Source organism: Lonchura striata, chromosome 3 (assembly GCF_046129695.1).
Source record: "Lonchura striata isolate bLonStr1 chromosome 3, bLonStr1.mat, whole genome shotgun sequence".
NCBI classification, from domain to species: domain Eukaryota; kingdom Metazoa; phylum Chordata; class Aves; order Passeriformes; family Estrildidae; genus Lonchura; species Lonchura striata.
The window spans coordinates 89,245,347-89,272,282 of record NC_134605.1 but is presented as its reverse complement, the minus strand read 5'-3'; the positions used below and the strand labels follow the sequence as shown (position 1 = coordinate 89,272,282).

The 26,936-nt window shown below is 39.0% G+C and overlaps 1 protein-coding gene across 6 annotated transcripts; it reads left to right on the top strand.

Moving 5' to 3' along the window:
* Positions 1-176: 176 nt before the first annotated feature.
* On the top strand, positions 177-24,846 carry BEND6 (BEN domain containing 6). 6 transcript variants are annotated; one of them, XM_021551114.3, is made up of 11 exons: positions 178-387; positions 2,452-2,609; positions 13,439-13,667; positions 13,769-13,914; positions 14,426-14,524; positions 14,886-15,063; positions 16,501-16,718; positions 18,037-18,229; positions 20,048-20,186; positions 22,694-22,839; positions 24,236-24,846. In XM_021551114.3, the coding sequence occupies exons 3-11, from the start codon at positions 13,472-13,474 to the stop codon at positions 24,280-24,282; spliced, it is 1,362 nt and encodes a 453-aa protein (XP_021406789.2). In that variant the 5' UTR covers positions 178-387; positions 2,452-2,609; positions 13,439-13,471; the 3' UTR covers positions 24,283-24,846. The 6 variants fall into 6 exon arrangements, with proteins under 6 accessions (XP_077638498.1, XP_077638499.1, XP_021406789.2 ...); XM_077782370.1 differs by adding an exon at positions 5,872-5,955 and having other exon boundaries at positions 22,694-24,846; XM_077782372.1 differs by lacking the exon at positions 13,439-13,667 and adding an exon at positions 5,872-5,955 and having other exon boundaries at positions 177-387; positions 22,694-24,846.
* Positions 24,847-26,936: the final 2,090 nt, after the last annotated feature.

Genomic DNA, 26,936 nt, shown 5'->3' with positions numbered 1-26,936 from the left:
CGGGGGGGGAGGAGGAGGAGGAGAAGGAGGAGGAGCGGGATGAGATTCAGGCCGTGACTCAGCAGCCGCCGCCGCGGCGATGGTTGCGGTGGGGCTGCCCCTCCGTGCCCGCACGGCTGCCGGGAGCGGGCAGCGCGGCGGGCAGAGCCGGAGCGCCCGCGGGCAGCGGCGGCGGGGCGGGGCCGGGCCCGCATGGCAGCCGGCGCGGGCACGGCGGGGCGGGGCGGCAGGAGGAGGAGAAGGAGGAAGAAGAAGGAGAAGAAGAAGGTGCCGCCGGCGCCGGGAGGGAGGAAGGAGCACGGAGCGGTGCGTCCCGCCGCCGAGGAGACTCGGCCGGTGACATCACCGCTGGAGCTGCTGAGAGACTCGGAAAATGGCTGCTGCGAGGTACCGGGGACCCCCGTCGGAAAAGAGGGGATGCGACCGGGGGGCGCGGGGTGTCGGCAGCGGCGAGCGCCCGCGAAGGGGGTCGGTGGCGTACCCTGGACCCGAAGCATCGGTCGAGGCCGGTTTCGTGGCGGGGGAAGGGATTGGGAAATGATGATGAGATCCATCCTGACAAGGTGACCAGAGCCCTGGCCAGGTGCGGTGCTGCCGGCATTTAGTGGGCAGCGGGCGCGGGCGGGACGGGGCAAGTGCGCGCCGCCCGGCCGTGCCCTCCGCGAAAGGCGCCGGGGCTGCTCAGAGCAGCGCCCGCAGGGACCCTCGCCCTGCTGGAGGCTGCAACGCGCTGCAGCCAATGTCAGCCCCGTGCCCTTCCCTCGCCGCCGGGCCGCAGCTGGTGCAGCATCAAAATCCTGCCATGTGCAGGTCGCTAATGCAGGCGCTAACAAGAGCTGACCTATGTCGCTGTTTCTACCTCTGTAGTTGTTACTGTGACAGTCCAGACTTTCAGAGACTGTTTCAGAGGAAACGCAGTTCTAAACTCTTTCACAGACACGCAGAAAAATTAGCTAGGTACCATTTTGCATTTAGTCATGTTACTGGGGGGAAAGGTTCACTCAAGGAAAAACTCATCTGCTTTTCATGTATCTTTGATGTAAGCACATAAAGCTGTAGAACATTTCCAAAACTTCATAGAAATAATTAAAATCTCCGTTTAAATATTGGAGAAACATTGAAATGTTACTACTTTATTTGACTGACATGAAGCTGCAGAAAAGCATATGTGTAAATTTAAGTTAAACTAAAAAATATGCAAACTGGAAAGACAAAGAGGGAAATGTGTCTATGGTAGCTTAAATAATAACAAGGAAAATAATCTTTGGAAATAGTAAAATTAATTTATCACTGGGCTAATAACATTATAACACTTTATTGTACCCTTAAGGTTAATAACATTGTAACACTTTACTGTACCCTTATGGCTAAGGAAATCTGTTATCATCAAAAGATGCTCATGATAGGAGGGGAGGGGGTGTAAGTAAAAAAAGAAGAAAAAATTGGGTTTTAGGTGTATAATAATTTATTCCAGGAATTTTCTATAATTTCATTCTATACACCAACAGAGTGAGCCAAAATAGTCTCTCCTATTACTTTGTAAAATGGAAAGTTGCTACATTGCAGCCATGGTTTCGAAGCTTTCCCTCACTGCCTGGAAACTGCCAAATGCTGTAAGGTTGTGTTGCATCACGTGGTGCAATATTGAAATCTTTCCTAATACCGCAGTACACTGCAGTAGAATGGTTCTAATGCAGATTACCTGGAGATTATTCAGACAGTCCAAGTTACCTCAGTGAAACATGAAGGAAATTGGTGTGATGCTCCTGGCATCGTGCTGCAGTGCCACACTGCAGGATATTGCAGGAGCAGGAAACTTTTGGACACCTTTAGCTCTGCACTGATTTATTGTTTCAGAGTGGGATGATAGAGCAAAGTAGCACAGCAATGACTGTACGATAAATCACAGTGAACTGAGGGGGAGCAGTTCTTTTCACATTGTTCTCAGGTAACTGTGTAGAAATCATCTGACAGACAAAGCTCTAGTGAAATCTTTTTAGTTTAAGGATTATAACTTTTCCCTTCTAAGAGTTAGAGCTCACTGGTGTCTTGAGGATAATGTTTTTCCAAAAGGATATAATAAATTTAATGACAGCTACTTAATTTTTTTTTTCAAATGTGAGAGTACAGTTTAGTGCAAGAAATGCTGACATGCATGATTTTTCAGAGCTGCTGCTCCTGGCTTTTGAGTCAACTATCTCACATGTACTCCAAATTGCTGCTCTAGCTTTCTTTATATTCATTACTGCTCTGTGCTTGATAAATAATGCAGGGTATGGAAGTGTGGTTAGAATATTACTTTCATGACAAATAAAGTTTAAACTGAAGCTACTACACATTAAAAATAAGCAAATTATATGTGGGTAGATTTTTTTCCCCCCCAAACACTAATAAAGAAAATTTAAGAGAAGTTGTATATGTATCACACTTTTAATCTAAGATTCTTTACAGAATGTTTTTTAGGGGACTTTTCCTAAATCTTAAGGATGATAAACAGAGAAGACAAAAGAAATGAAGAGAGAAGGTTAAAACAAAACCTCTCATCTGAGATTTGACCTCAGAAGGGAAATCCTGGAGGTGAAGCCATTGCAGAGAAGAAGTAAAAGAAGGTAACAAAGCCTTGAGACTAACTGTGATCACGGGGAGCAGAGCTGGAGGGGAGGTCAGAAGCTGTTGAGAAGTGGAATTAAATGTTTTATAATCTAAGAAGGCAGTTATCGATTCTGCAACAAGCTAGGGTTTCTGCTGCCATTTCAGAGTACATATGAGTGCCCTTTTGCAAAGCTGTGAGCAGGTGGGATGTAGGGTCCTGCAGATGCTTGTTTTGGTGGGGACCACAGGCAAACAGAGCAGTGACAAAGTCACTGGCATAGGTGAAGCGTTGGGAAGCAGCCTTTCACTTGATCAATTCTCAGGGAAGAGGTGGTGATAATTATTTCGTCAGAGGGATCAAAAAGGGAAATTCTGACTCAGAGAACCCACAGAGAAGAGTCAGAAGAGGTGATCAGCAAATATTTAGAAGTGGAAAGGCACAGGAGGGTGTTTCTGTGGTTGCAGTTACTCTTGAATACAGTTTACCTATTTTTCCCAAGTTGGTGAGGCAGGGAAACAACATGGAAATTGTGTCAAACTCCTGCAGTTTAATGTAAGAGTTGAATGTGCTGTAGCAGCAGCAGCCCTCCTGCAGAGAGAATTTTGACCTCAAATATTCTTTCAACTTGTCTCTCATGACAGCCTGTTCTGACTTAGAATCTTGCCCAGCAAGGCTGAAGAAGGAGATCCTTTCTCCCTTACCCTTGTCCTGCTTGGAGAATTGCAGTACAATCAGTCAGTGCATATTCCTTGATAATTTAGGTGATGTTCAGCCACACCTATTAAAGGAAACTAAAAATTCTATCTGAGTGTCATAGGTTAGGCTGACAGGCAAAAAAAAGAAAGTCAAAAAGAAAATATGATGGCATTTTTAGTGGAGAAACCTTGCCTTCAGAGGTCTGCTGCCCTTCCCCAGTGTGAGCCATGGGATTCAAGGGCACTGCACAGCTCTGTGAAGCCACCTCTGCTCCTGCAGACTGAGGCCTTGTAGACCTCATTTGGCAGATCTAAGAGTCCCTGTATCAGTGAACTGAGGGAAAAAAGGTCACAAGCTGCATCTGGTGATGTGGCATAAGAATACGAGACGATACATGAAATTATTTAAGAAGAGTAGCTGAGTGAGTGAAAGGCTAAGATCATCTGTTTTCACTGGTATGTAGGTATGCTTTAGGGACTATGTACTAATTAATTATAACTGAGTGAAATATTCTGCCTGAATTACTACTTAACTGGTTAGAAGGGTTCTCCAACCATCTAATACTTTCTAACAAAATATTTGGTTTTTCCTCATCAAACAAGAACCAAAGTAAATACAGTCAAAACCAAAGAGGCAAGCAAATAAAATACAGAAGACATAGTGTCTGAGTGTTATCAACTTCTTTTGATGAAATAATTTACTTTCCCCCTCAATATTCTAGATTACATAATGCCATCAGTGCTACACTAGCAGCTTAAACATACCATAGGAAATGTTGTGAGAGTTTCTGGTAGATGATTAAACCTTATAAAACACTTCCTTCAGTTGAAAGAATAATGTTTGCTGGCTTGATATAGGCAACTGATTTTAGAAAGAATTGTCATGTCATATGTTCTAAATTCAGCAGGGTTATTACAAATCTTCATTCTGCAAAACTTGCTAAACTGTTTACTCCATACAGTGCTTCATATGGTTAAAACGCATGCTAACATTAGTTAATTCTCACAAAATCTTTGAAATGAGGTAACGTGTACTGTTATTTCAGATTCATTGAAAAGACAAGGTGAACTATAAATTTAAAGGTTGTATGATTTATCCAAGACCAAACTCTGTGATTCCAGTGCTACAGACTGAACCTCTCCATGGCTAGAACATTTTGCCACCTACATGTCATGTAAAACCAAATTCTTGTCAGCTTTATATATGCAGAGGTAATTGTCCTTATTTTTTGGGCTCCTCAGCTCAAACAACTTGCATATTTAAATTTCCTCTGTTTATTATACTGAATGTAAATCAAATGGCGAATGAGCCATACAGTTGTACACTCATGGCTTAGAGTATTGCTGGAAAAATGCTTGCAGGAATCCTGTAGGCATAAATTGACTTTATAGACAGAGAGGCTGTTCTTGAGCCTAGATGGAAATATACTGCTGAAGCTCCTATGGCACTTTTTTTTATTACAGCAGCAGTGTGCCCCTTTGTCCTTGGTTGAAATTTGCTCTGTATTCATTTTTGGCAGTGTTTAGAGTAGCAGTTGTCAATCTGTATGTGGCCTTACATCCCAGAGGGAATTGCACTTCATTAGTATTTTAACTATACAGTGGAAAGTTGTTTAAAGATTATTTCAGACTGATATACAACACCAGTCCTTCCACTTTTATATTACTTCATAAAGTTGGGTTGAACTACATAGAGTAAAAAGACATTTACTTTTACAAGAAGGGAAAAATAGCTCTAGTAAGTTTTGAGGTTTTTATTCTTGCAGGGAAGATGCATTGCTGTCCATTCTCTGAAGTGTATGCAGAACTACTCTTAGTTGAAGTAATATTCCCTGGAGTAAGAGAACAATATGTATGTCTCTTTTTCTACTTCATGACCTCTAATAATAATGCAGATTTTTCTTCCTCTCCTACCTATCAAAATGTTGCAAAACCAGAGAAACTGGGGAAAAGATTTGAAGTAAAAGAGCAAGCACTTTGAGTATTAATCAGGCATGACTTCTCTTCCATGATTACTCACCTATGACAGCCAGTAAAGACACAGAAGTAGAGATAGTAAAGATGTTGCTAAGTTATTAAATAGTGACCAAAAATCAAGCCTGGAATTTTTTAACTGCTGTTTCACATATTTGCTTTTAAGAGTTAAAGGGAGAATGCCACCAACAGTAATGCTTTGGGGTCGAATGAAAGATATAGTTTCTACTACCTTATAAAAAGAGTAATATGCATCCTCTTATAAATTCTCATATCAGGTTATCAGAGAGTTTGTTTGAATAAGTCCAATTTGAAAGTTTATCTAATATATTTCAGCCTTTTAGGAAAAGTTTATTTGACTGCTTGGGCTGTTGCATGGAGCAAATGCACAATTATTGCACCTCAACAGAGATTTGCATGTGATCAAATTTTCTCTAATGATCCCATAAACATCTTTAGACAAGATACATGATGCATTGCTGTTCTTAAATGTTTATCATTTGTTTATAATTTGTTAAAATAGATTGCATTGGATTACCCAAGCCAGGTCATAATGAGCATGCCAAGAGTTTGACTTTACAGAGTTATGTTGACTGTTTCTTCTTCCAGGCCACTTCTTGCTTCTAAGTGTTTGGATATATTATCCTGCATGGAAAGAGCTTTCTTGGGATTATTCAAACTCCTGTGGCATAGGTATTTCATCCAGTTCAATAGAGTTTTATTTCTTGGTCTGTGTATTAATATATTTTGTTGTGCATGGCATTTAGAAACAAGCAAATTGGAGTATTAGTTCTCCATCTGTCAGCTGTGAAATAGTTATTTAATAAAGATACTAATCTGTCATGTAGAATTAGCTTCCTGCATCTTACTTGGCATCTTGCTATCTTAATGTGAATCTTTCACTGAGTATGGGATTAAAATACAGATAAATAAATTTACATGGTTTATAGGCATAAGAGATATCTCGGCTCTTATTTAAACTCATGTAAATCATCTAGGCTCAGAGAATAATGCATTTCCCTGAAATGTGTTTAGTGCTATTTGAGGGGCCTGGAGGTAGTAACCACCATTGTAAGCCCAGAACAGGGTCCAAGCCCTGTGGGAAGTCTGTTCCCATCAGAAGAGGCAGCTGGAAGCCTGGCATAATAACTTATGGTATCTAAGATTGCACCATGCATTTATTTTTAGGCTACTGAATTGAGCCCTACAGCAGTTCCCTCCAGGAAGCTTTAGCTGTGTTCAGTAGGGGCTTCACACTTACGACTGTTGGAGCTGCTCAAGGCTGAGACATCTCCAAAAGGATGACAATTGTGATAAAAACCCTGGGAGATTTGTACTTCTAGAGTAGCAGCTAAAGGCCAAGCCAATAACAGTGCTAGGCACCTGCTTAGAAAGCCAAATTGCCCCTTGCATCTCCAGTGATCACAGCAATAACTTAAGACACCTGGTGCACCAGTGACATCTAAATGCAAGCATCTTAATCTAGAATCCCGTACTGAAAACTCAGTAATGATGCTAGCTTATCCTGAAATCCATTCAAATGAATGCCATGTTTCACTGATAGTTGAATAAATTATTGGTTAGAACAAAAATTTAGTACTTCCAGAAGTACTAAATATACCTGCTTAAAAATTAATTAATCAGCCTTTCCTATCACTCAATTTAACAAATAAAATTAATTGTTTGTTGCAAAAATAAGAGCTTTTCCAGTAGATTTCTTCAAGCTTTTGATTTAAGCCACAGTTCTACAAAGGACTTTGGCATATTTAAGTATTAATATATACTTAAATAATATACTTATATAGAACTCCTAAGTTCTATTATATATATAAATATAGAACTGCTAAGTTGATAAAATGTGGAAAGAGTGCACTATTGTGAAAAATAAGAATGGCTTCATTAATTCCTTGGGTTATTCAACAGATTTTAGAATGTAGTACAAGATTTGCAGCAAGTTCTCTGTGTAATCCTGTGAGTTGTAAATGCTGCTGAGGCTTTAAAGTCAAGGAGGACATCTGGGTAAATAAAGCCAGAGCTGCTGCTTTACCATGAATAGCATCACTTCTTAGAAAAGTATCTCAGGTTATTTCACAGGGAGTCACACCAGGATAGTGATCTGCAGTGAGGAAGTGACCTCTTGAATATCAGGAATAAAATCATAGAGTTTTATCCTTCCTCTGAAAGACAAGTGGGATCATTTCTGTGCATTTATACTCTTAAGAGTTGCAGTAGTGCTCTGATAGATGCTCCCCCAGATTCCTAGCTGAATTTGCAACACAGCAATACTGATGATTCTGGAAAATCTGTACTCTATATTTCTCAGCTGAGAGCAGCAGATTTGTGCTTTTGAATAATCTTTTCTCAGAAATTACTAAGATATTACACTGTAAATCTTTTGAGCAGTAACACACTTCCGCATTCTGGCAGCACCTAGTTTCACTGAATTCATTAGTAAACATTGCACTGGTTTCAGGTAAAAAAGATTAGAACCTGTAACAGGGCATATAACTTATTTAAATCTGGTCATGTTTTCCATCATACACTTGCTATTGGGAACTTTGAGACTTCAGTGCAGCCCAAGTTTTTCATCAACATTGTATTTAATATTCTGACAAGTTCAATGTAAAATGTGACAATCTAAATAACACAACCCAAATGCCACTTATCATGCTGAATTGGAAATAAATAGGTTTTTATGTGGTAGATTTATTTTAAGACCAGTTAAATTTGGGTTTTGGTTTGGCTTTTTTCCCAAGGAAAACTAGGATAATTGAAGGCTGAACTCAGAGGGTAAATAATATAAAATGTTAGTACATAATAAAATCTTAGCTTTATTATGTATTTATTATGTATTGCATTAAGGCTACAGATACTTGGCCTAAAATAAACCCCCTTGCATTCCACCTGGGCCTCAGAAATCAGAAGGGTTGGGTGCAGCTGGGTTTAGCTTCTGATAAGAACTGATTCAGCATTACCAGACTGGTTGAGTTCAGTAAGAAATTGTATGATCATAGACTTGCAAATAGTGCAGTTTATCAGTTCAGTACGAGTTCAATAAAAACTTTCAGAATCCAGATGCACAAAAAGTACAGTTACCTGAAATAACAGGAAAGCAGATTCAGAATTGCACTAACTACAGTGTATCACTCCACAGTGATACAGCGTAGCACAGTGCATCACTACAGCAGGTGATAGTAACAGAGCTCTATTACTGATGTCTAGATAGAAATATAAAAATATTCCCAGGTCTTTACAATGCACTGAAGGCAAAAATCTCACCTAGAGGCCTCCCTTCAGGGGAGGAGGACAGTCCATCAACTGATCCCAAGTAGGCAAAGGTATTTCCCCCTCTCTCTTTTTTCTTTCTTTGCCCCAAACCCCCCCTTCCTTTATATCATAGGTAGGGTTTTGAGTGTTCTGATGATACACGTAAGGTGTGTTTCCATTTCTCTTCATTTGCATTCTTAAGATGTAAAAGTAAATATGCAAATAGGGCTTAATGAGTGTGTTGGCTATTTTCAGTCAGAACTTATAGTTGACATAAAAGGTAGAATAAACACTTTGGTCCTCCTCCACCTGCTAAGGTGGCAGTAAAGGCTGTCTGACCTTCACTAGAAAGTCTTTGAGTACATCTTTGTCTCCTTAAAGGACCACATTTATAACAAGGCTGGTTATGCAGAGTGGCTGGTAGAGAGGTGCAGGTTTTCTCTGGGGCTTCTCTGAGACTTCTGCTTCACCCGGGCATCGTTCAGTCCTTATGCCTTGCTTGAGCCAGGTATAAGATAGGCAGGGGCACATCTCGTGTTCCTCTCAACCAGTCTCATCAGTTCTTCACCAATTTAAGGCAACTCTATAGCAAACCATATACTGTAATTGTGGATCAGTTCCTTGACTTGCTGAAACCAGTGTCAAAGCCCTGTTTTAAGCCAACAGAATCAGACTCATCAAGTGGGTACGCAATCTCATGTTGTAAACTTGTAACACTTTGCACTGAGTCTATTGAAGGAAAAGAGAAATAATGATTTCAGCATGCCATCTGCCAGTTCTCTGGCTGAATGGAACAGCCTATGTCAGACAAAGGGTGAGATATGTTTTTAAGTAACCTTTGTGGATTTTTGGTGGCTTTGGGGTTTCTTGTGTGGTTTTGGTTTGGCTTTGTTTTGGCTTTTTGTGTTGCTTAGTAACAATATCACAATTAAAAAATTTATAACATTTTTTGCAGTACGTGAGGTGTTAACATGTTTGTAAAAATTAAGAGTCCAATTAATGTTTCCTCTGCAGAACTTTAAAATTATATGGCTCCTTCCTTTTTCTTTTTTCCCTTCTATAAATGACCTAGGATAGTGAAAAATTGTAAATTTGCATTTCAGAATTACTGAAATCAGTAGTGTTTTCAAATAGAGCATATAGCAGAATTAAATAACTTGTAAAGCATAAGTGGCTTTCAAAAGTCATATAATGTCTTTGTGGTTAGTAGCTGCACACAGGGTAATGCCTGTGAACAATAATGTTTCCTCCAAATGAACCACTGAACAAAGCATTCAGTGTCAGAAATCTTACTTGATGACTTGCAGAACTATGTCAGAAAAATTTAAAATAAAGAACCAGATACACTTTAACAGATTACTTATGCCATCCTTTCAGCTCTCTAACTTCTGCTGGTCTACTGGAATCTATCCTACTACTCAAAATCTGTTCTAAACCATAAAAAGGTGATACAAGATGAGTTGGACCAGGCCAGTTTCTGTAAGGAGACACACCAACTTTATAGTCACTGAGTAGCTGGTGGAGAGAAACAGGCTCTCCCAGACAGTAAGTCATCTGCTGTCTTTTAGACACATGTCATAGGGTGAGATTAATCAACTCCCTTTCTGCAGTGACTGAGCTAAATGTGGTTAGACAACCTCTAACTTTTAAGGCAGTAAAGGTTTCGTTAATGTTAATCCCAGTCCCCAAGTTATTTTGCTTGTTTTCTGATGATGCATTCTATTTTGCCTTTGATCTGCTTTGGCATATAAGATTTTGGAGGGAAGCATCTCCAGCAGTCCTTGGACAAAGTTCACATTGACTCCTGTGGGAGGTCAGGGTGAGAAAACACTGCAAGGCTTCTCTTCCAGAAAGTGAAGTGTTTCACTGTTCCTTTTCCTTATTAGTGACATTTTATTCTACCTTTCCATTCCCTTTAATCACTGGCTAGAAGTGATGCCAGCAGACAGTTAGGTGTTATCCCCAGGGCCCATGAGTTGTCACAATAAATTCTGTGAAAAGTCTGATTAATGTCTACTGCAGGAACTGAAGGCATTGCTCCTTAACATAAAAATACTTACAGTCGACTACTACACTCTGTTCCTTTTATTTGGCAATGTAATGATTTCATCATTCTACCCATAACACAAGCAGTTGGGCTTATGTCCAGTAGAGCTGCAGCAGAGGGGCCGGGTCACTTGCTGTTGCTGCCCCTCAACTGCTTTCCTGCCTTGGTCCCTTTATAAACAGCAGGACATTCCTTCTCTCAGCATGCTGAGAGAATATGGCAGCTGTTAAGGCCCTTAGTGAAATTGGTTTAGCTGTTAGTACACCCTCTGACCACAGGCAAGAATCTTGTCAGCTCAGAACAATTTTATATATAATGCAGATAAATTGCTGAGCTCCACATCCTGCCATGACCATGGTAAAAATTGTCCTTAGCTTAAAAAGGCAGGAGGTATTTTCTTGGATCCAGATGCTTGCCTGGTGTAAGGACTGTGTGAAAGATTTTGTTGTCCATGTGCTTCACGGTGTCTACCAGCAGCACCAGGCTGCTCTCATGGATTCTGAACATCCAGAAGTCCATATTTCCATTGGCTCCATTAAGCTGTTTAAAAATGTAGGCAAGTCTGATACCTTCCAAAAGCTGTTGCACTTGGTACTGATGTGCATGGTATTGGCACAGTGTGTACAGGACTACCCCTGGTGCCTGATTTGGGGGATCATGGCTTGCTCTGCATGCCGTGACAGCCTGTATATTCAATGTACCTCTGGAAATCCTGGGCTGGCTTGCTAACCCAGTACAAGTTCAGTCCCATGGTTCAGAGAATATTTGTCTTAATACAAAATGAGAGACAAAAGACAAATTGTTAGAGGACTGCAGGGAAATATTAAAAAAATATAGAAATCAATCTGTCAGTTGTTAGACTTAGCACATTGGCAGCTCTAAATTTGCTGCAATTCTGCGGCTCTTATGTGTGCTTTTCGGAGGGTAAAGAAGTAGCTCACAACTGCCAAGGCCAAGGGAGGAAATATCAAAGTACTTCATTTGAGAATCAAAGAACTGGGTTGTGGAAATTGCTGTGCTGGGTTATCAGAGGCAGAAATAATATCTTTGAGCCAGATGAAAAAAGTTAAGCTGAGTGAAGTATATACTCAAAAGCATTGTGGAAAAGAAGGAATACTGATGCCCAACTGATTGCATACTCTACCTGTTTCTAATCTGGTGTTTTGTTGTTCAGACAAACACAAAGTTCCAGTTTGGACCTTACCTGTCAATGGTGAGGTCAGTGCTGGAACTTTTGTTCCTTTGGATTCTGTTTTGTCTATATGTTTATTCATTTGAATGATCCCTGTCTGTGGTATGAGTATCCATCCAGCATGGATCAGTGGCAGAATGAAGTCTCTAGTGAGTCATGCTGGACAGAGATATTCAGGCTGCTTCCTCTTCCAGAATTTGCATGGGATGGATGTTTTCTGATCTTTAAAGAAAAATAATGTCAATTCTTGTAAACACAGTCTCCTTTCTCCAGTGAGACAATACTCAGCAATCCTACTGTTATCACACTAAGCATATTCTGTGTAAAACTTTGGTTTAATACTCCTTTTAATGGTGATTTCTTATCTATATTGCTTGCCCTGTTGTGTTAGTAAACATGTTGACAAGACTGCAGCTGTCTTTTGCAAATTAACAAGTTCACCCCTGTATGGAAAGCCAGCTCTTTTGAGACATAGAACAGACATTGGAATAGTGGCAAACTGGACTTCTGCAAAAGAATTGACTTTACTTTATAGAGTAGTGCAGCCAGATATTCTCCCTTTGACATAATAGCCCCATGTAATTCTCCTTTTCTAGCTCTGAGTTACCTTTTTGACAGCCTCTTCATGAGGCATTAAATTTGCTTCTGACTGATTGAGGCCAAGTCAATCGCAAATCACACTGTCACATCTAGGAATTCATGAGTTTTCAGCTCTGTGAACGTAGTTCACCTTTATGAATTGACCATATGTTTGCTGGAAAGAAGACTCAGGTTTGAAAATCAGATTTTCTATGTATCGATTTAATAATTTAAAGTAGAAAATATCTTCTCTGAGTATAGTGGCAACACTTAAAAGAAATGGTTACATTTCCAGTAGAATTTATACTTTCATGAAAAGCTATCATCCTAATTGGGAAAATAAAGCTCAAAGTATGACTTGTTCCTTTTTCCTGGTAGAGAAATTCAGTGCTTTAAAAAACCCAGAACAGCACATTGCTTTAAAAGTATTGTTTTATGAAGCAAATTATTTAACTGTATATTTTGGGTTGGGTTCTCCTTGTTGCTGTTATTCCTCATGAAGCAGCCCAGCTCTTTTCGAGTCCTTAGCCTGTCACTTCTTTTGTAAATCAAGTTTTCCACTGCCAGGATGTGTCACACCTCACCCACTCAGTTGTCCTGGGTAGTTCTGGGTTGGTTTTCTGTGGCTGCAATTGTCTTCCTGACCATGGAATGATAACCATACATCCCACTTAATAGCATGAATAGCTAGCATTTTCTTCCATTCTAGGGAAAGGTTCTATCACACCTGTATCTTTCAGCCAGAAGCTGGACTAAATTTTTTATTGAGACAAATGTAGAAACAGTAGAGATCCCAGCCAGATTGAACACAGAAGTAATATGGAGGCCAGGGCTCTGTGAGTGAAAGCTGCTTTCTGTGCATAGTTTTGTAGGAAAATGTCTGATGTACAGGTGTTAAACAGACCATCTCCCATCTTTCAAGGGGGATACAACTCACTGCTTGGCTAGTTTTCACTTTCTTAGGATATTTTCATACAAGGTAATTACCAATATCCAGCAAAAGGAGGGTTGTTTGGGGCTTTTCAAAGGGTTCTTGTAACATCCCTGTGGCATGATACAGTAACTGCTATTTTTCCTTTGATGTCCTTCAGGAAGTGTCTGTGTGACAAGAAAGACACTTAACAATGAAAAAATTTACACTGTTTGATTTTGTAAATGATAATTCACTGCAAATTGGAGAGACTTCATGGATACAGGACCTTCCCTGTGATGACAGTGAACTAGAAAGGCTTCTGAAGCCTAATGAGCACGTACTAGTAAACTGGCCTGTGGGAGAAAGAAAGACAGAAAAGCACCTGGTGAAAGTTGTGTGCATGAGTGGTGAGTGCAGTTCCAGAACATTTGTCTGCTATGAAACATGCTTTTAAGTTATAGTTGCCTGACTGTCTGTGCTTTGGTCTTTTTCCTTTCCATCACTTCAGATGACCCCCAAGAGCTAGTGGAAATGATGCAAAAGATATTACGAGCAGATGAAATTACAAAGATACAAGTCCTTGGAAAAGGCAAGAGGAAGAGGATAGAAATGATATTCTCAGAAAGTGAGGACAGTGACCTGGATAAAGAAAAGGTGAGTTTGTGTCTTTATGTGCCTTATATTGTCAGGTCCACAAAGGAATGAAATAGACTGCAACTACTGATTCTTCATGACATAACACACAAAGGATGTATAGTAAAGGTAGGAACACAGGCAGCCTTCACATGGTACCTCAGCACAATAATCTGCCAGAGTAATTACTTAGGCAAATGGATTTTGTCCTTCTCTGTGTCAAGAGATGAGTGTTACTCAAGGCTTTGAGGCTCTGTAGATCCATTGCATTTCCCCCCATAAGACAGAAATCCGACTAGTGCATAAAAAAGGGAAGGGACCAGGTTTTCTGAGGTGTGCCTTGTGCTGAGAGCTGCAGTGACAAAATATAGGCAAGTAAAACATAAAAGTTAACAAAGTTACAGATACATTTTTTAAAACTACTAACCAGGACTGTCAAGTGCACAGTGAATAAAAACTTTTGGTATATTATGAAATACTGTATTGAAAGTCTCTATAGGAATGCAAAGGCACTGTTATGCATTTTTTACAGGGAAAGATGATGAAACATGTAAAAAGAAAGAAATCGTTGCAGGCATCTGCTCCTGCCAACATCCTGAGTCAACTTGAAACATCTTTAATTAACAAACAGGTAAACATCTTTTCAGCAATTTTAATATATCAAGTAAAAGCAGTCTGAAAGGTATTTTTGAGGGAGGCATAGGATTTTTGCCATAGTGAAGCTGACCATTCCAAAAGATGCTGCTTTAGAAAATTGATGAATAGAGAACAGACAAAGATACCTAACAGTTACATATTACACTGATGTTTCATTTTTAATTTTAATAAGAATATTAATAGTGATGTTTGATAAAAGCTTTTATTAAAATGCACTGAGTTTGTTTATACAAGAGAATTTTTTGATTTAGCCAGATATTTTAATGTTAGTTTTGATGCTTTGATTTTATGTTGTTTTTGCTCTAGATATCACAGCTGTTTGGGGTTTTTTTCAGAGAGAACCATACTCAGGAAGCAACTTTCTATATAGTGAAAGTAGCAGTGATGAAGAAGAGCCTTTATTTCAACTCTCCAAGGTGGAACTATGTGCCAAAATTAAAAGTCTCAAGAGGAAGCTGACAGATACCATGAGAGAAAACTGCCGCCTAAGGCAGTCCCTGGTGATGCTTCAAGGTAAAGTTGGGAGTATTTTGATGAAGAGGAAAACCTGAAGGTCATGAAAAGCTTGATTTATAAGAGGCCATTTGGTTGGGAATTATGGATGCTCAAGCACCTGACATGATCAAGGCCTACCATTAGCATCACAGTCTGTGATACATGGCAGCATTTAATTCCAGCAGCACTTACTGACTTACACAGAGGCCATTCAATCATAGAATTAGAAATGAAAAATGTGTCTCAATCCTGTTAGTTATTCTCAGGAGAACCTTTCTGTATGCTGTGTAACCATTGGCTAAGCTCAAATACTTCAGTGACCAGTCCAGTGACCCTTATTTACTAGCAGTCTTTCTTGATCAATTGATATTTCATTTATTCTGAAATTACTTAATTTCTAATTACTTTGGTAATTCCTCATTACTGATAATCTGAGTTAGTTTCAGATGCACCAAATTTAATTCTTCCCCAGAGATGAAAAATTTTGTTCCTTGCTAAATGAATCCTTCATCTCTTAGTGATCATCTCTGAACTGCCTCTCACTTGTCCCTGTCCCTTACTCTGAGGCAGCCAAAACTGAATCCAAAATTTCAAACCACTAGTGAGTGATTAAGTTTTAAAGAGGATTTACTCCTTCCTGTGCCAGCTACACCATCCTAGACAATGTGGTGGTATCTGGCCTTTTTTTTTTTATTGTCAGATGATTTTGCAACTGTGAATAATTTTCATTTCCCACCTTATTGCATTTCTTATGCTATTCATCTTGGTTTGAATCATTAATCTCCACCTTTTTAAATATTATTTGTAAACATTTTCTTTGTGTTTGACAACTTTTCTCACACATAAGTCAATTTACCTTGCATTCTGGGCAACTATCTTAGTCTTTTACAGTATTTTATTTAATTTAGTGATTCTGTGTCTTGCTGATATCTCTTGCATCCTTTTTGCTCTGCATTGATTCTTCTTAATGGGTAAAATAAAAGTTTATATTTGAAAATATTACTCTGAGGAAAGATTATTTAAAACATATTCTCTATAGATGAAAAAAAATAAAAACCTCTGCAATCTGTGTAATTTCTTTGAAGGAAAAAGAATCAGACATCACTTAGCCCATATTCAATAGCTTTATGGACTTGCAGAGATTGTGAGATTGTAAAAAGAAAAAAGAGAAATAGTCTGTTTTGTCCCAGGATGGGCATAAACTAATAGTTCCTCTTAGTCTTTCACTGAATTGATCTATTCTAGAAACTGAGCCCAGATCTTCATGGGTAGGGACAGCAGAATGGCAGGAAAGCATTTGAGAGAGGAGGAAAAATATGTTGAAATGTCTTTGCTGACTATTTTGGGTCTTTCACATTATGACAGGAATCTAATTGCAAAAATATCTCTGCTTATGTAATTGGAGTCTGAAAGCTTCCATTACTATTTTACCCTTCACTTTTCATCTGATTTCAGTGTTGCCACAGGCAGTCACTCATTTTGAGGAACTGGTAGGGATGGCTGAAGCACTGCTCAAAGGGGGAGTGACATCATCTACGTCCACTTTGCATCCACATTCTGTTTGGAAGGCATCTCACAATCCATTAGCAGATTCCTATGCAGCTATGCATAGTAACTCCAGCTCACCAATAACTTTGAATGTGGAAGAAGAGGAGCAACAGACTGAAAAACAGGTCAGTTAAAAGGCAATTTCAGGCATGAAACTTTATACAGTATAAAGTTTACTGCTATAACATAATATAAAAGATAACCATCAGTAAAATAATTTGTCATCATTGCATTGATAACATAACTAAAGAGCTCTTTTTGTGCAGAATGCTCTTTCCATGAGAACATTAGCTTTTATTCAGTGTCCTGTATATTCTCAAATTCACTTTAATTTCAGTGGCCTTGCATACCTGTGGCAAAGGGCAGAATGTGAATACATGATGAAAATGCCAAGATCCAGGGATAAATTCCAGCCTAATTGTTTGGATGACAAAGGGGAATAATAGTATTTCAAAGATAATTTAAGATGAATACCAGCAGTCTGTTCAAACTGTTAATTTGTAATTGGATGCTGCTGTGTTTCTTCTTCTGTTCCAGACACTGGCTAGCAGTTAAGTAGAAATATGTGTACATAGAGATACTGAGTAAAGAAGTTCTGTTATTCTCTGCAATTATAAGAGAACATGATTGAGAAATCTAAAGCACAGGGCCTGTACATGAAAAAAATGAAGGCACAACCAAAAGAATGATTGCAGAGTCTGCATTCACAATTTAAATAAACATTATTATGCATTGGGTCATGCTAATCAATGCAAATAATTCCTGTGTGTTGTCATCGAGTGCTAAAATCCAAAGAAGTCTGTTAAGAATTATCATGGTATGTTTTGGCTGCATATAGGAAACCACAAAATTTGACCTGACATCTTCAAAAAAATAAAAAGATCTAATTTTCTGAGCAGCCTGCCTTACTTTGAGGTAGCTCAAAACTGCCTATTAGGAAAGCTCAAGCTCTTGGCTGTACCACCGCTGCATGCAGAAGCCACTCTCAAAGCCCGGGACCAGATGTCGCAGTTCTTAGGGCATGTCTGCTTGCAGGCAGGAATATTTGCTTGGGCACAGTGCCACGCTACCAAGGCAGTACAGAAACCATGCCAGAACTGGACCACAGCCAGCCTGCATGGAGAGCAAGCAGAAGGATTTTGCTATGTCTGAACATGTCCTGTCTTCACTAGTGAGTAATAAGGATGGTGGAGGGTTTGGTAGGATGCATGGGGTCCTTAGTCTGCCCCACACTTCTTTCTGGAAAATAATCAAGGTGTGTGTATAGTCCCAAATGCTGAGCAATATGCAAGTGTGGTGTTATCTCAAGCACACTGTTTGCAGAGATTGCTTTTGAAATTGTGGTTTAGAAATAGAAAATGAAAAAGATATTTCAGTGGTAATAGTATATAATATTTCTAGAAAACTGCAGTAGTTATGCCTATGACCAATTTTGTTTTCCAGTTCAAGATCGAAAAGTGGCAGATTGCACTTTGTAACAAGAGCAAACCTCAAAAATTTATAAATGACTTGATGCAAGCACTTTATACACATGAATACATGGCTACACACAGCCTGACAGGTGCAAAGTCCTCCTCTTCAAAGGATAAAGCGGCAAAACCAGCTATGAATCAGAATGAAGTTCAGGAAATCATAGGTGATGACTTGTTAAGTTACTCAATGTGGCTCTGACTTGACAGGGGACTTTCTTGGAGGGAGGGGCTGTCGTGCTTAGCAGCTGGTCTACTCAGGTGACGAGCTATTTCCTTCTTCAGCTACATGCTTTTTAAAACCGTCTGTTATAAATACTGCCAGTGAAATGCAATGTAGTAGTGTTGTGTGAATTCTGTGTGTTTTATTCAGGTGACTGCTCAGAAACAGTGATATTGTAAATTGGTTTAGCCCTTGCAAGGTTAATCTGCAACAGTAAAACTTGGAGCACGATGATAACAGATAAGGGAAGGCAAAAAAGGACACGCTTGGATCAAATTTTAAATTGTCTGCTGTGTTCTGAAGTTTAGTGAATGTTATGAATTCTGACATTTTAAATAGCGCTAGAGGCAAAATGAGAGTGTATAGAAGACAAAAATAGCGATCAGAGAAGCAAACAAAATTTGATTTATGCTGAGGTTTACAGCAGAAAATATTTGGTGCATAGGACAGAAAATAATTTCAGATGGAAGTATTAGCTTTAAAGAAAACAGTATTTTGTGAGCATATGAAGCCAAATTTTAATTAGATTCACGCCTATGACTAAATACTAGAACAATATAGCCTTACTTACTGTACTATAATTCCCCCCCCATTGCCATTCCCTTGGATTTTGCAGTTCTCTTGGTTCCTTTCTCAGTTTAGCTCCAGTTCCTGTACCTTAGTATAGTTTTGTTGAAGTTAGACAGCAGCTTCAAAAGTTTTCAGTTGCAAAATCATTTTTTTTCTTAAGAACCTTGTTAGAAAAAAAAAAGCTCCAAGTCAAGAAAGATAAAAGGAAAGAGTGTGTAGGATGGTAAAAATATATTTAGAGGCAGTAAGATGAAACAGTTTCAGAATGACATTTTAGTAAAAATGAAAAATATTTAATGGGATGAGAAAAATGGTTGGACAAATGGTCTTTTTCAACCTAAATTATTCTAAATCCTACTAGGGCCTTGGCAAAATTGAAAAGGGAATCAGAGAAGGTAATCAGAGAATTGAATACAGCATGTTGTGGAGAATTCAGTGACAAATCCTATAAAGAAACCAAAGAACTTTGTTAAGGTAGAAGAGAATATTCTGGAATTTAAACAGAAAAGTGTCAACATTATACAAGAGAAAAAGAAAAATGAGAAGGAAGCCTAGGAGTTTTAGGCTTGTAGAAAATGAATTAGTAAATCAGATTATTTAAAGAAGATGGAAATTGTAGGACTTCAAAATAAAATTAAATTAAAGGGCAGAGAAATCAAGGGGAGAGAAGATGATGGAAAGAAGAGTGCAGGACTCATGTTGAGTCCCGTTGAGTCCCGTTATTATTGCATTCAAAAAATGTAGCCAGGCAAAAAATGTAGCCAGGCAAAACAGAACGGAAATTTTTAGAAAAAGTGACATCACCTGCAAAAGAAACTTAATGAGGAAAAAAAGAGTAAGATTCAGAGTCATAAGGACTGATGAGGATAGGAAAAGGACTCTGATCAAGAACAGAACATAAGGAAAGAGGATCAGCAAGCACAAATCACTGGCTACAGAACCCCTTGTGGCCCTGGAGTTCCTTTTGAGTCTGCCAAGAGCAGGCGCAGCAATGTGGAAGGCACAAAGGAAAACAGGAGCTGTCTAAAATCTATGAAGAAGTTTGTAAAGATTGTGAAGTAACTAGAGTGGAAGCTGAAGTAGCTGAAACTTTAAAAGATGCAAGAAATATACTTTATATCACACATCTCTTGTTTCCCTGATTTGGAGGGTCCATGTATATATATATATATATCATCTCTTAATTTTACAGGAATCACAAAACAGTTGTTTCCAAACACAGATGATGCTTTAATCAGGCGAATGATGGGACAAAAATTGAACAATTGCACCAAGAAGCCAATTTTAAGCAAAGATCTTAACTCAGGTGCTTTTCAGAAACATAGCTTTTGGTAAGTCGAATTTAAAAATGCCTGCACTGTGTAAATCTGCATATTACTTCATAGTAATAAAATCTAAGAGCAGTCTTAAAATTCAGATAACAATATATATTTACCTACCTGGTATATGTACTACCCAGCCAGTAAATATTTCCATAAACTTGTACAAAAAGTACATAATAAAGAAGCAGTCTAGCATAACATTACTGCACAAAAATAGTTATCGGTGCCAGAAAAAGCTGCACAAGACTGTTAAATTGCAGGAAGAGAAAACAGAAGGAAACACATGGAGTTGCTTTGCTGAATATGTCTATTTTAGATTTGACATTATTAATGCTTCTTATTATTCTCTGGCTCACCATAGACCAGTCAATTCCATTTTCATTTCACCTGTTGTACCCCAATTAACCCACAAGTGAATATAGGGAAAATCACACCTCTTTGGTATGTATTTATAAGAGTACTGTAGGTGAGCTAAGCTGGCAGTCCTTTATTGCCAAAAGAGTCTAAATTATTGAGTCAGAGGAATTATTAAATAGTATCCTACCTGTGAGTGAAACTAATATAACATTACTAAATACATGGCTACGGTTGGTGAACTCAGCTATTTGCACAGTACTGTTTCCACATATTCCAAATGTGCATATCACAGAAAGGTGGAGCTGGAAGGGACCCCTGTAGGTTGGCTGGTCCAGCCCCTGCTGCTCCAAGCAGGGTCACCCAGAGCAGGTTGCTCAGAGCCATGCACAATTTGGCTGAGGCTCCACCACTGCTCCAAGCACCCTGTGCCGCTGCTCCGCCACCCTCACAGTGTTGGCTGATGCTCACACAGGACCTCCTGTGTTTCCACTTCTGCCCATTGCCTCTGGTTCTGCCACTGGGCCCCACTGAGAAGAGCCTCTTGCATCAGTGCACACAGATAAGATCAGCTTGAGCCTTCTAGAGCCTAAACAGGCTCAGCTGCCTCAGCTCTCCTCAAGAATCTGATAAGAAATGAGCAAGGAAAAGGACAAGAGACTAAAATAGGGTGACAGGGAAAAGATACTTGTCCTTACTTAGACTTTCTATACTGAAATAGCATTTTTCTTCTTCCTGGTTCACTTGGCCCCTGCATGTGTTTAAAATCCAAATTTGCAACTGTAAGACACTTCATAAGAAAAAAACCCAGCCAAAAAAAAAAAAAAAAAACAACAACAACAAAAAAAAAACCCACCCATCCCCAACAACAACAAATAAGAAGCAGCTCAAGATATTTATCTATGGTATGATACAAATGTTTGAAAAGTAGTAGTGCTTTGCTTCTAAAATTCCTTTCTAAACGGCCTGGTAGTACTCCATGGACCACCAGTGGTCTGTGAATCATTACTTGAGAAATACTTACAGAATATCTGTTAGGAAAATTCACATGCACAGGTTTTCCCATCTGGAAACAATAAACAAATGCACCAGCCTGGCAAAAATGAAGTTTACTATGTTAATGCTTAATGAGATGAGAAGACTTCATAAAGTAAAGGTCCTGTGTATTTGTAATATACAGTATGCAATGATTCACTGTAGTGATTTTCCCTGTCCTTAACACAGACATGAAAAATAACAGCATAAAACCACAGATTTTGTCCTCTTTGAAAGTGTTAAAATCTTAAGTATTTTAAATCTTTATCTCCATCAGATGGATTTATACATTTTTGCTAATTCCTGAGTCTTCTAATCTACACAGTAGTCCTAAAGCCTTGATAGGAAGAACTTGACTATACTACAACAATTCTGGGTTGTTATTTAATATTGCTTATGAACCTTCCAATTTAAACCCCATATTTAAAAATGGCCTTTCAATATTTTAAAAATGCCCTTATGTCTGTTATTGATTAGTGTTTATGTAAAATCCAATCCAACATCCATTGTGACCAATTCAGATATTGCCGGAATAGTGTATTTTGAATTGATGCATTTATAATGATTTTTTTTGCATCTGTTAAGCATTCCCTCACTGTCAAAGCACTTAAGCACCACTTAAGTAATCAAGGTAATTTAGTGATTCCATTAACTCAGATGACATACATTTTCTGTAAGAAAAGTAAGACAATTAAAAAGTGTTCATAATCTCACTGCTACTCCTCCAGTCCACCTTCTAGCAATGAAGTACAGAGAGGGGTAGAGAAAATTCTGTTGTGCGGGACCTTTTGTAACCATTTTCCCAAACAAGTTACTAACTTTAAAAACTGGTGTTGCTGCAGCTTTTATTTCCTCCCTTGCTACTATTTCTTCCTTACTCACCTCCTCCACCTTTCCATAGAGTATAATTATGATCCAAGAGAAAAATATGGAAACAAATCCACTGAAACAGACAAATTTCCATCTCAGATCCATGAAGCTGAGGTGAAACAAAGAAAAGAGCAATGTGACAGTGAAGAAAACTATTTAACTAGCTAATAAACAAACTGCAGTTTGGAAACTAAGAACAATGCTAACTGCACATTTAATGTTAATATCTCAAACTTAGTTAAAAATTGTCTCAACAGTGGTTCAACAGCTGCTCCTCAGGGCATCATCTCTTCGGCTGTTCCTCCTTGTACACAAGACCAGCAGGATGATGATTCACCAGCTGCTAATGCACAACTTCAGCAAAATGACAGCTGCCTGACTCCTCCACCTCCCACCCCAGAAGGTCAGCAGGAGTGTCCCAAACCCACTTCTTCTAAGGTGGAGTCTCAACTCGCCAGCAGCTCACCAGCGCCCTCTCCCAGCCAGGGCTGTGGACAGGATCTCAGGAATTCAGACAAGGAATAACAGGTGTTTCATTCCAGCTCATGTGCTCAACGGAGATTAAGAATCAGTATAAGATTAAAAAATAAATAATATCTAAATTGTAGTAGAAGTATGGTAGTGTCCAAAACGGACAGAGATAGAAGCCTGAGAACTTTTTTCTCAAACAAAAATCCCATAGTCTAGGAAAAAATTGAAGGCATATTAATATATTTGAATTTAAGATGTTATAAGATATATGCATGTTATGCAGTAATTAAAACTTGTACTGAAGAATATAAGTAGAGTTCCCCTTAGTTAGAAAAAAGCATTATTTAAAGTACTACCAAAAGAATATGTATGAGGACCCATAATTCCCCTTGCTTTCACCTTGACAGCTGAGGGAAATCTGCTTAACTGATCAAAGAAAGTTATTGTATATTAATGCAAAAAAAGATATAATGATATGGGGAGAAAATAGAAAGATCTCCTAGTGAAATGAAGACTGGGGCCAGCACAGGAGTAGAAAGCACAGGGCCCCATGAGCAAAGAAGAAATTAAATAGATGTTTAAGGCTGTTACTAACTTAGAAAACAAAATAACTTTCTTAGGCCAATGGAACTACAACTTTAAAGATATCCACAGGAAAGAAGCAGTTACTTTTTAACCTCTCAAAGTAGGAAAGGCAATGGAAGCAGCCATGTTCCTTTGTAGCTCAGGGAAGAGTCCTCCAGGAGAACCTGTTTAGTTATGGTAGCCATTCTCTTACGGGGATTCTGCTGCTGGTACTCTGCTGGTTCGGCTGCTCTTACTGCCTCTCCTTCCCTGACCATCAGGTCCATGGGATAAGGGTGCCTGGTCCCTTCAGTGGGGAAATAGAGGACACTTCAGCAGGAGTAACTAGTAAAGTGCAGAGTTGTCAGCTTCTACTCCCTGTGTTTTGATTTTGGTATGCTACCCCTTGCTGAGAGAAAAGGTGGACAGGCAGAAAATTCCTCATGGGACAAGAAAAGTCCCAGTATCTGGGAAGTTGACCTTGATATCTGACACCACTTCTTCCAGGAAGCAGCTGGCAGTCACACAAACTCTATAACAGCCTTAGGAGGAGGAGTGGAAGATACAGGCTCCCCGGGGCAGTGGTCACAGCACCAGACCTGACAGAGTTCAAGAAGTGTTTGGACAATGCTCTCGGGCACATGGTGTGACTCTTGGGGTGTCCTGCACAGGGCCAGGGGTTGGATTAGATGATCCCGATGGGTCCCTTCCAACTCAGAATATTCTGTGGTTTTATGATATTTTTCCTTGGTGACTGATTTCAGGTTTCCAGGAAGGAGAGAACGCTTGGGACTATGGCTTTCCTGTTTGAGTGTACTTCTCCCAGAACTGAAAGTACTATTAGCTGAATCTATGTCAAACATGGCAAACAAGCAACTAACAAATCAGACTGGAAAAATGAAGTGACATTAAGTTGAAGAAATCTAGCTTGATTTAAGGAAGATTTCAGGACATCTGAGTTACAGAAATAAAATAGAAATAATATAACACTTAAAAAAAATCTGAAGATAAGGTTATCAGCCAAATACTGTTGAAGGGAAGTGCTGCAAATCTAACTGTTCTAGAGCAAGGCACTAATAGAATGCACTGTGGAGAAGACTTGTTTGTGAGCTGGGGTACCAATTAAGTGATTTGCTATCCTTTTTCATCTCTCACCTAACAATTCCTTGTAGATAGGATCAGGATGAAAGCATGTATGAAATATTTTAGTTCTATCTCATGCTATTAACTACCATCTATAAAATGTAACAGAAGGAAATTTACTATTATGTAAATTTTGTATATCTAATTGTATGTACAGCATATATAATAATGTATATAGTTAATCATATTTTTGAAGTGACTTTCTATCAAATAAAATGAAATATTACTACGCCTTAGTGCAGTTTTATTGTTCTCAATGTCTATTGGGCCTTCTCTTACATCAGCCTATGGTACACTCAAACGTACAAAGTCGGAATCTTTCTCTCACTCATTTTTTGGGTTTTCTTTCTCTTTAATAATTGTTCTGAAGCTAGCTTCTGTAAAGCTCATCATTTTACCTGGGGAAGGAGTTGGCCCACCTTACAAAGGCACTCTAAGCTCACAGCTGTCACAGCTGATGTCGCACAGCTGCAGCTGCTCTGCCCTTCGGGAGGTGTTGAAGCTCTTGGGCAGGTAGATGGGGCTGAAGGTGAGCAGCTGCTCTCCCTGTGGCTGGTGCAGCGCTGCAGATCCTGCTGCACTTTGTGCTTTTCTATTCTGCTGCCTTGGTGAGTTGTCAAAGGAAAACCAATGGGGCTGGCAGCTCACTACAAAGGGTGTAGGAGGAGTTTCATGGTAGGGTGGAGGACCTGCTCCCAGGCATGAGCCAGGGAGATGGGTATTCTGGACAAAATGAACAACAAATGGAAGGAGATATTTTAATGCGGTAACAAAGGACAAGAAGTGAGCAAGCTGGAAAAAGACCTCCTCCTACTAAAGTATAGAAACAATGCTATCCCTCTGGATGAAAGAAATAGCTGTTATACAACTATACCATTAACAAAAGGGCCATGTATCTTGCAGTACAACCAGAAAGGTACAAAATAAAACTGTTTTTTTTTTTTTTTCAAAATTACCCTGACAAACTCTGATAATACAAAATTGAAGACTAGATAATCACAGGTTAGAAACTTCAAAAGGAATAGAAAGGGACATCAGATCAGTGTAATGATGGTAATTCTGCTTCTCCAAAAATTTGCATTAAAGTAAAAATTAATTTGTTATAGGTAAATGTGTGATGTTCTGAAGTGTAAAATTCTGATATGAGCAACAGAGGGTACATTATTTGCAGTCCTCAGAATGGGAGAAGATTGATGGCTGCTACAGAAGCTGTAGTAGTGACATTAGACTGTATGGCATTTAGTAACTGGAGATTTACTACTGAAAAGGTAAGCAATACTAAAACTAATAATTTGAACTATTTATTCATATTACTGTATATTAGATTGAATTTGAAGGTTAGCATGGAAAAAAAATTTGGTAACTGTTTATCATGAAGTGGTCAGAAAAGTGCTTGTTTTCTAAGACAGGAGGAATATTGAGATATGTGAAGAATTGGATAAAAGCTTTACTGAAAAAATATACTGTTTAATGAATCAAGGAGTTAAATGCATGTCGAGTTCATGTCCCCTGTTATTAGGGTATATAGATAGGAGTAAAAAAACCAAAACCAATAGATATCTGAGTTTTCTAGATCAAGAGTAAGTGGCACTATGCCATGTTGATACAAGAGGGAAATCAATGGTTATAAAGGCAATCAGTGTTTCACTTAAAGGGAGCAAGGAGAGAAGCAAGAATGTTGAAATATGTTTGAAAAATATATTTGAATTAGAATCATAGAATTGTTCAAGTTGGAAGAGACCTTAAAGATCATTTAGTTCCAACTCCCCTGTCGTGGGCAGAGACATCTTCCCCTACCCCAGGCTGCTCAAAGCCCCATCCAACACTTACAGGGATAGAACATCCACATTTTTTCTGGGCAACCTGTTCCAGTGCCTTACCACCTTCACAGTAAGGCATTTCTTCCTAATAATATTTTATCTAAACCTACTCTATAATTAAGGGCATATAGTGAATACGTGGAATTAGCTTCTAGAGAGCATTACTAAGTTTATAAAGATCGTCTGCTCTGAAACAGCTTCCACAATCTATGTGATATCTAGACTTCATTTGAGCTTTGGACTTGGAGATCTCATGAAGATCTAACAAAAACCCCTGCTCCTTCTTACCTAATCTCCCCTACGCTCCCCAGCAAGTTCTGCATAAGAACACCCCTAAGCTGGCCCAAAGCCTGACAACTGTTCTTTCACAGGAATTAGATGAAATACACAAATTTTGGAATTCAGAATTTTGTTAGCATATTGTAAATTATTGCATGGCAACTCCATTACTATTTTTTTTCCATAACTGTATTGTTTACATACAAGGAGGAAATTTGGACTG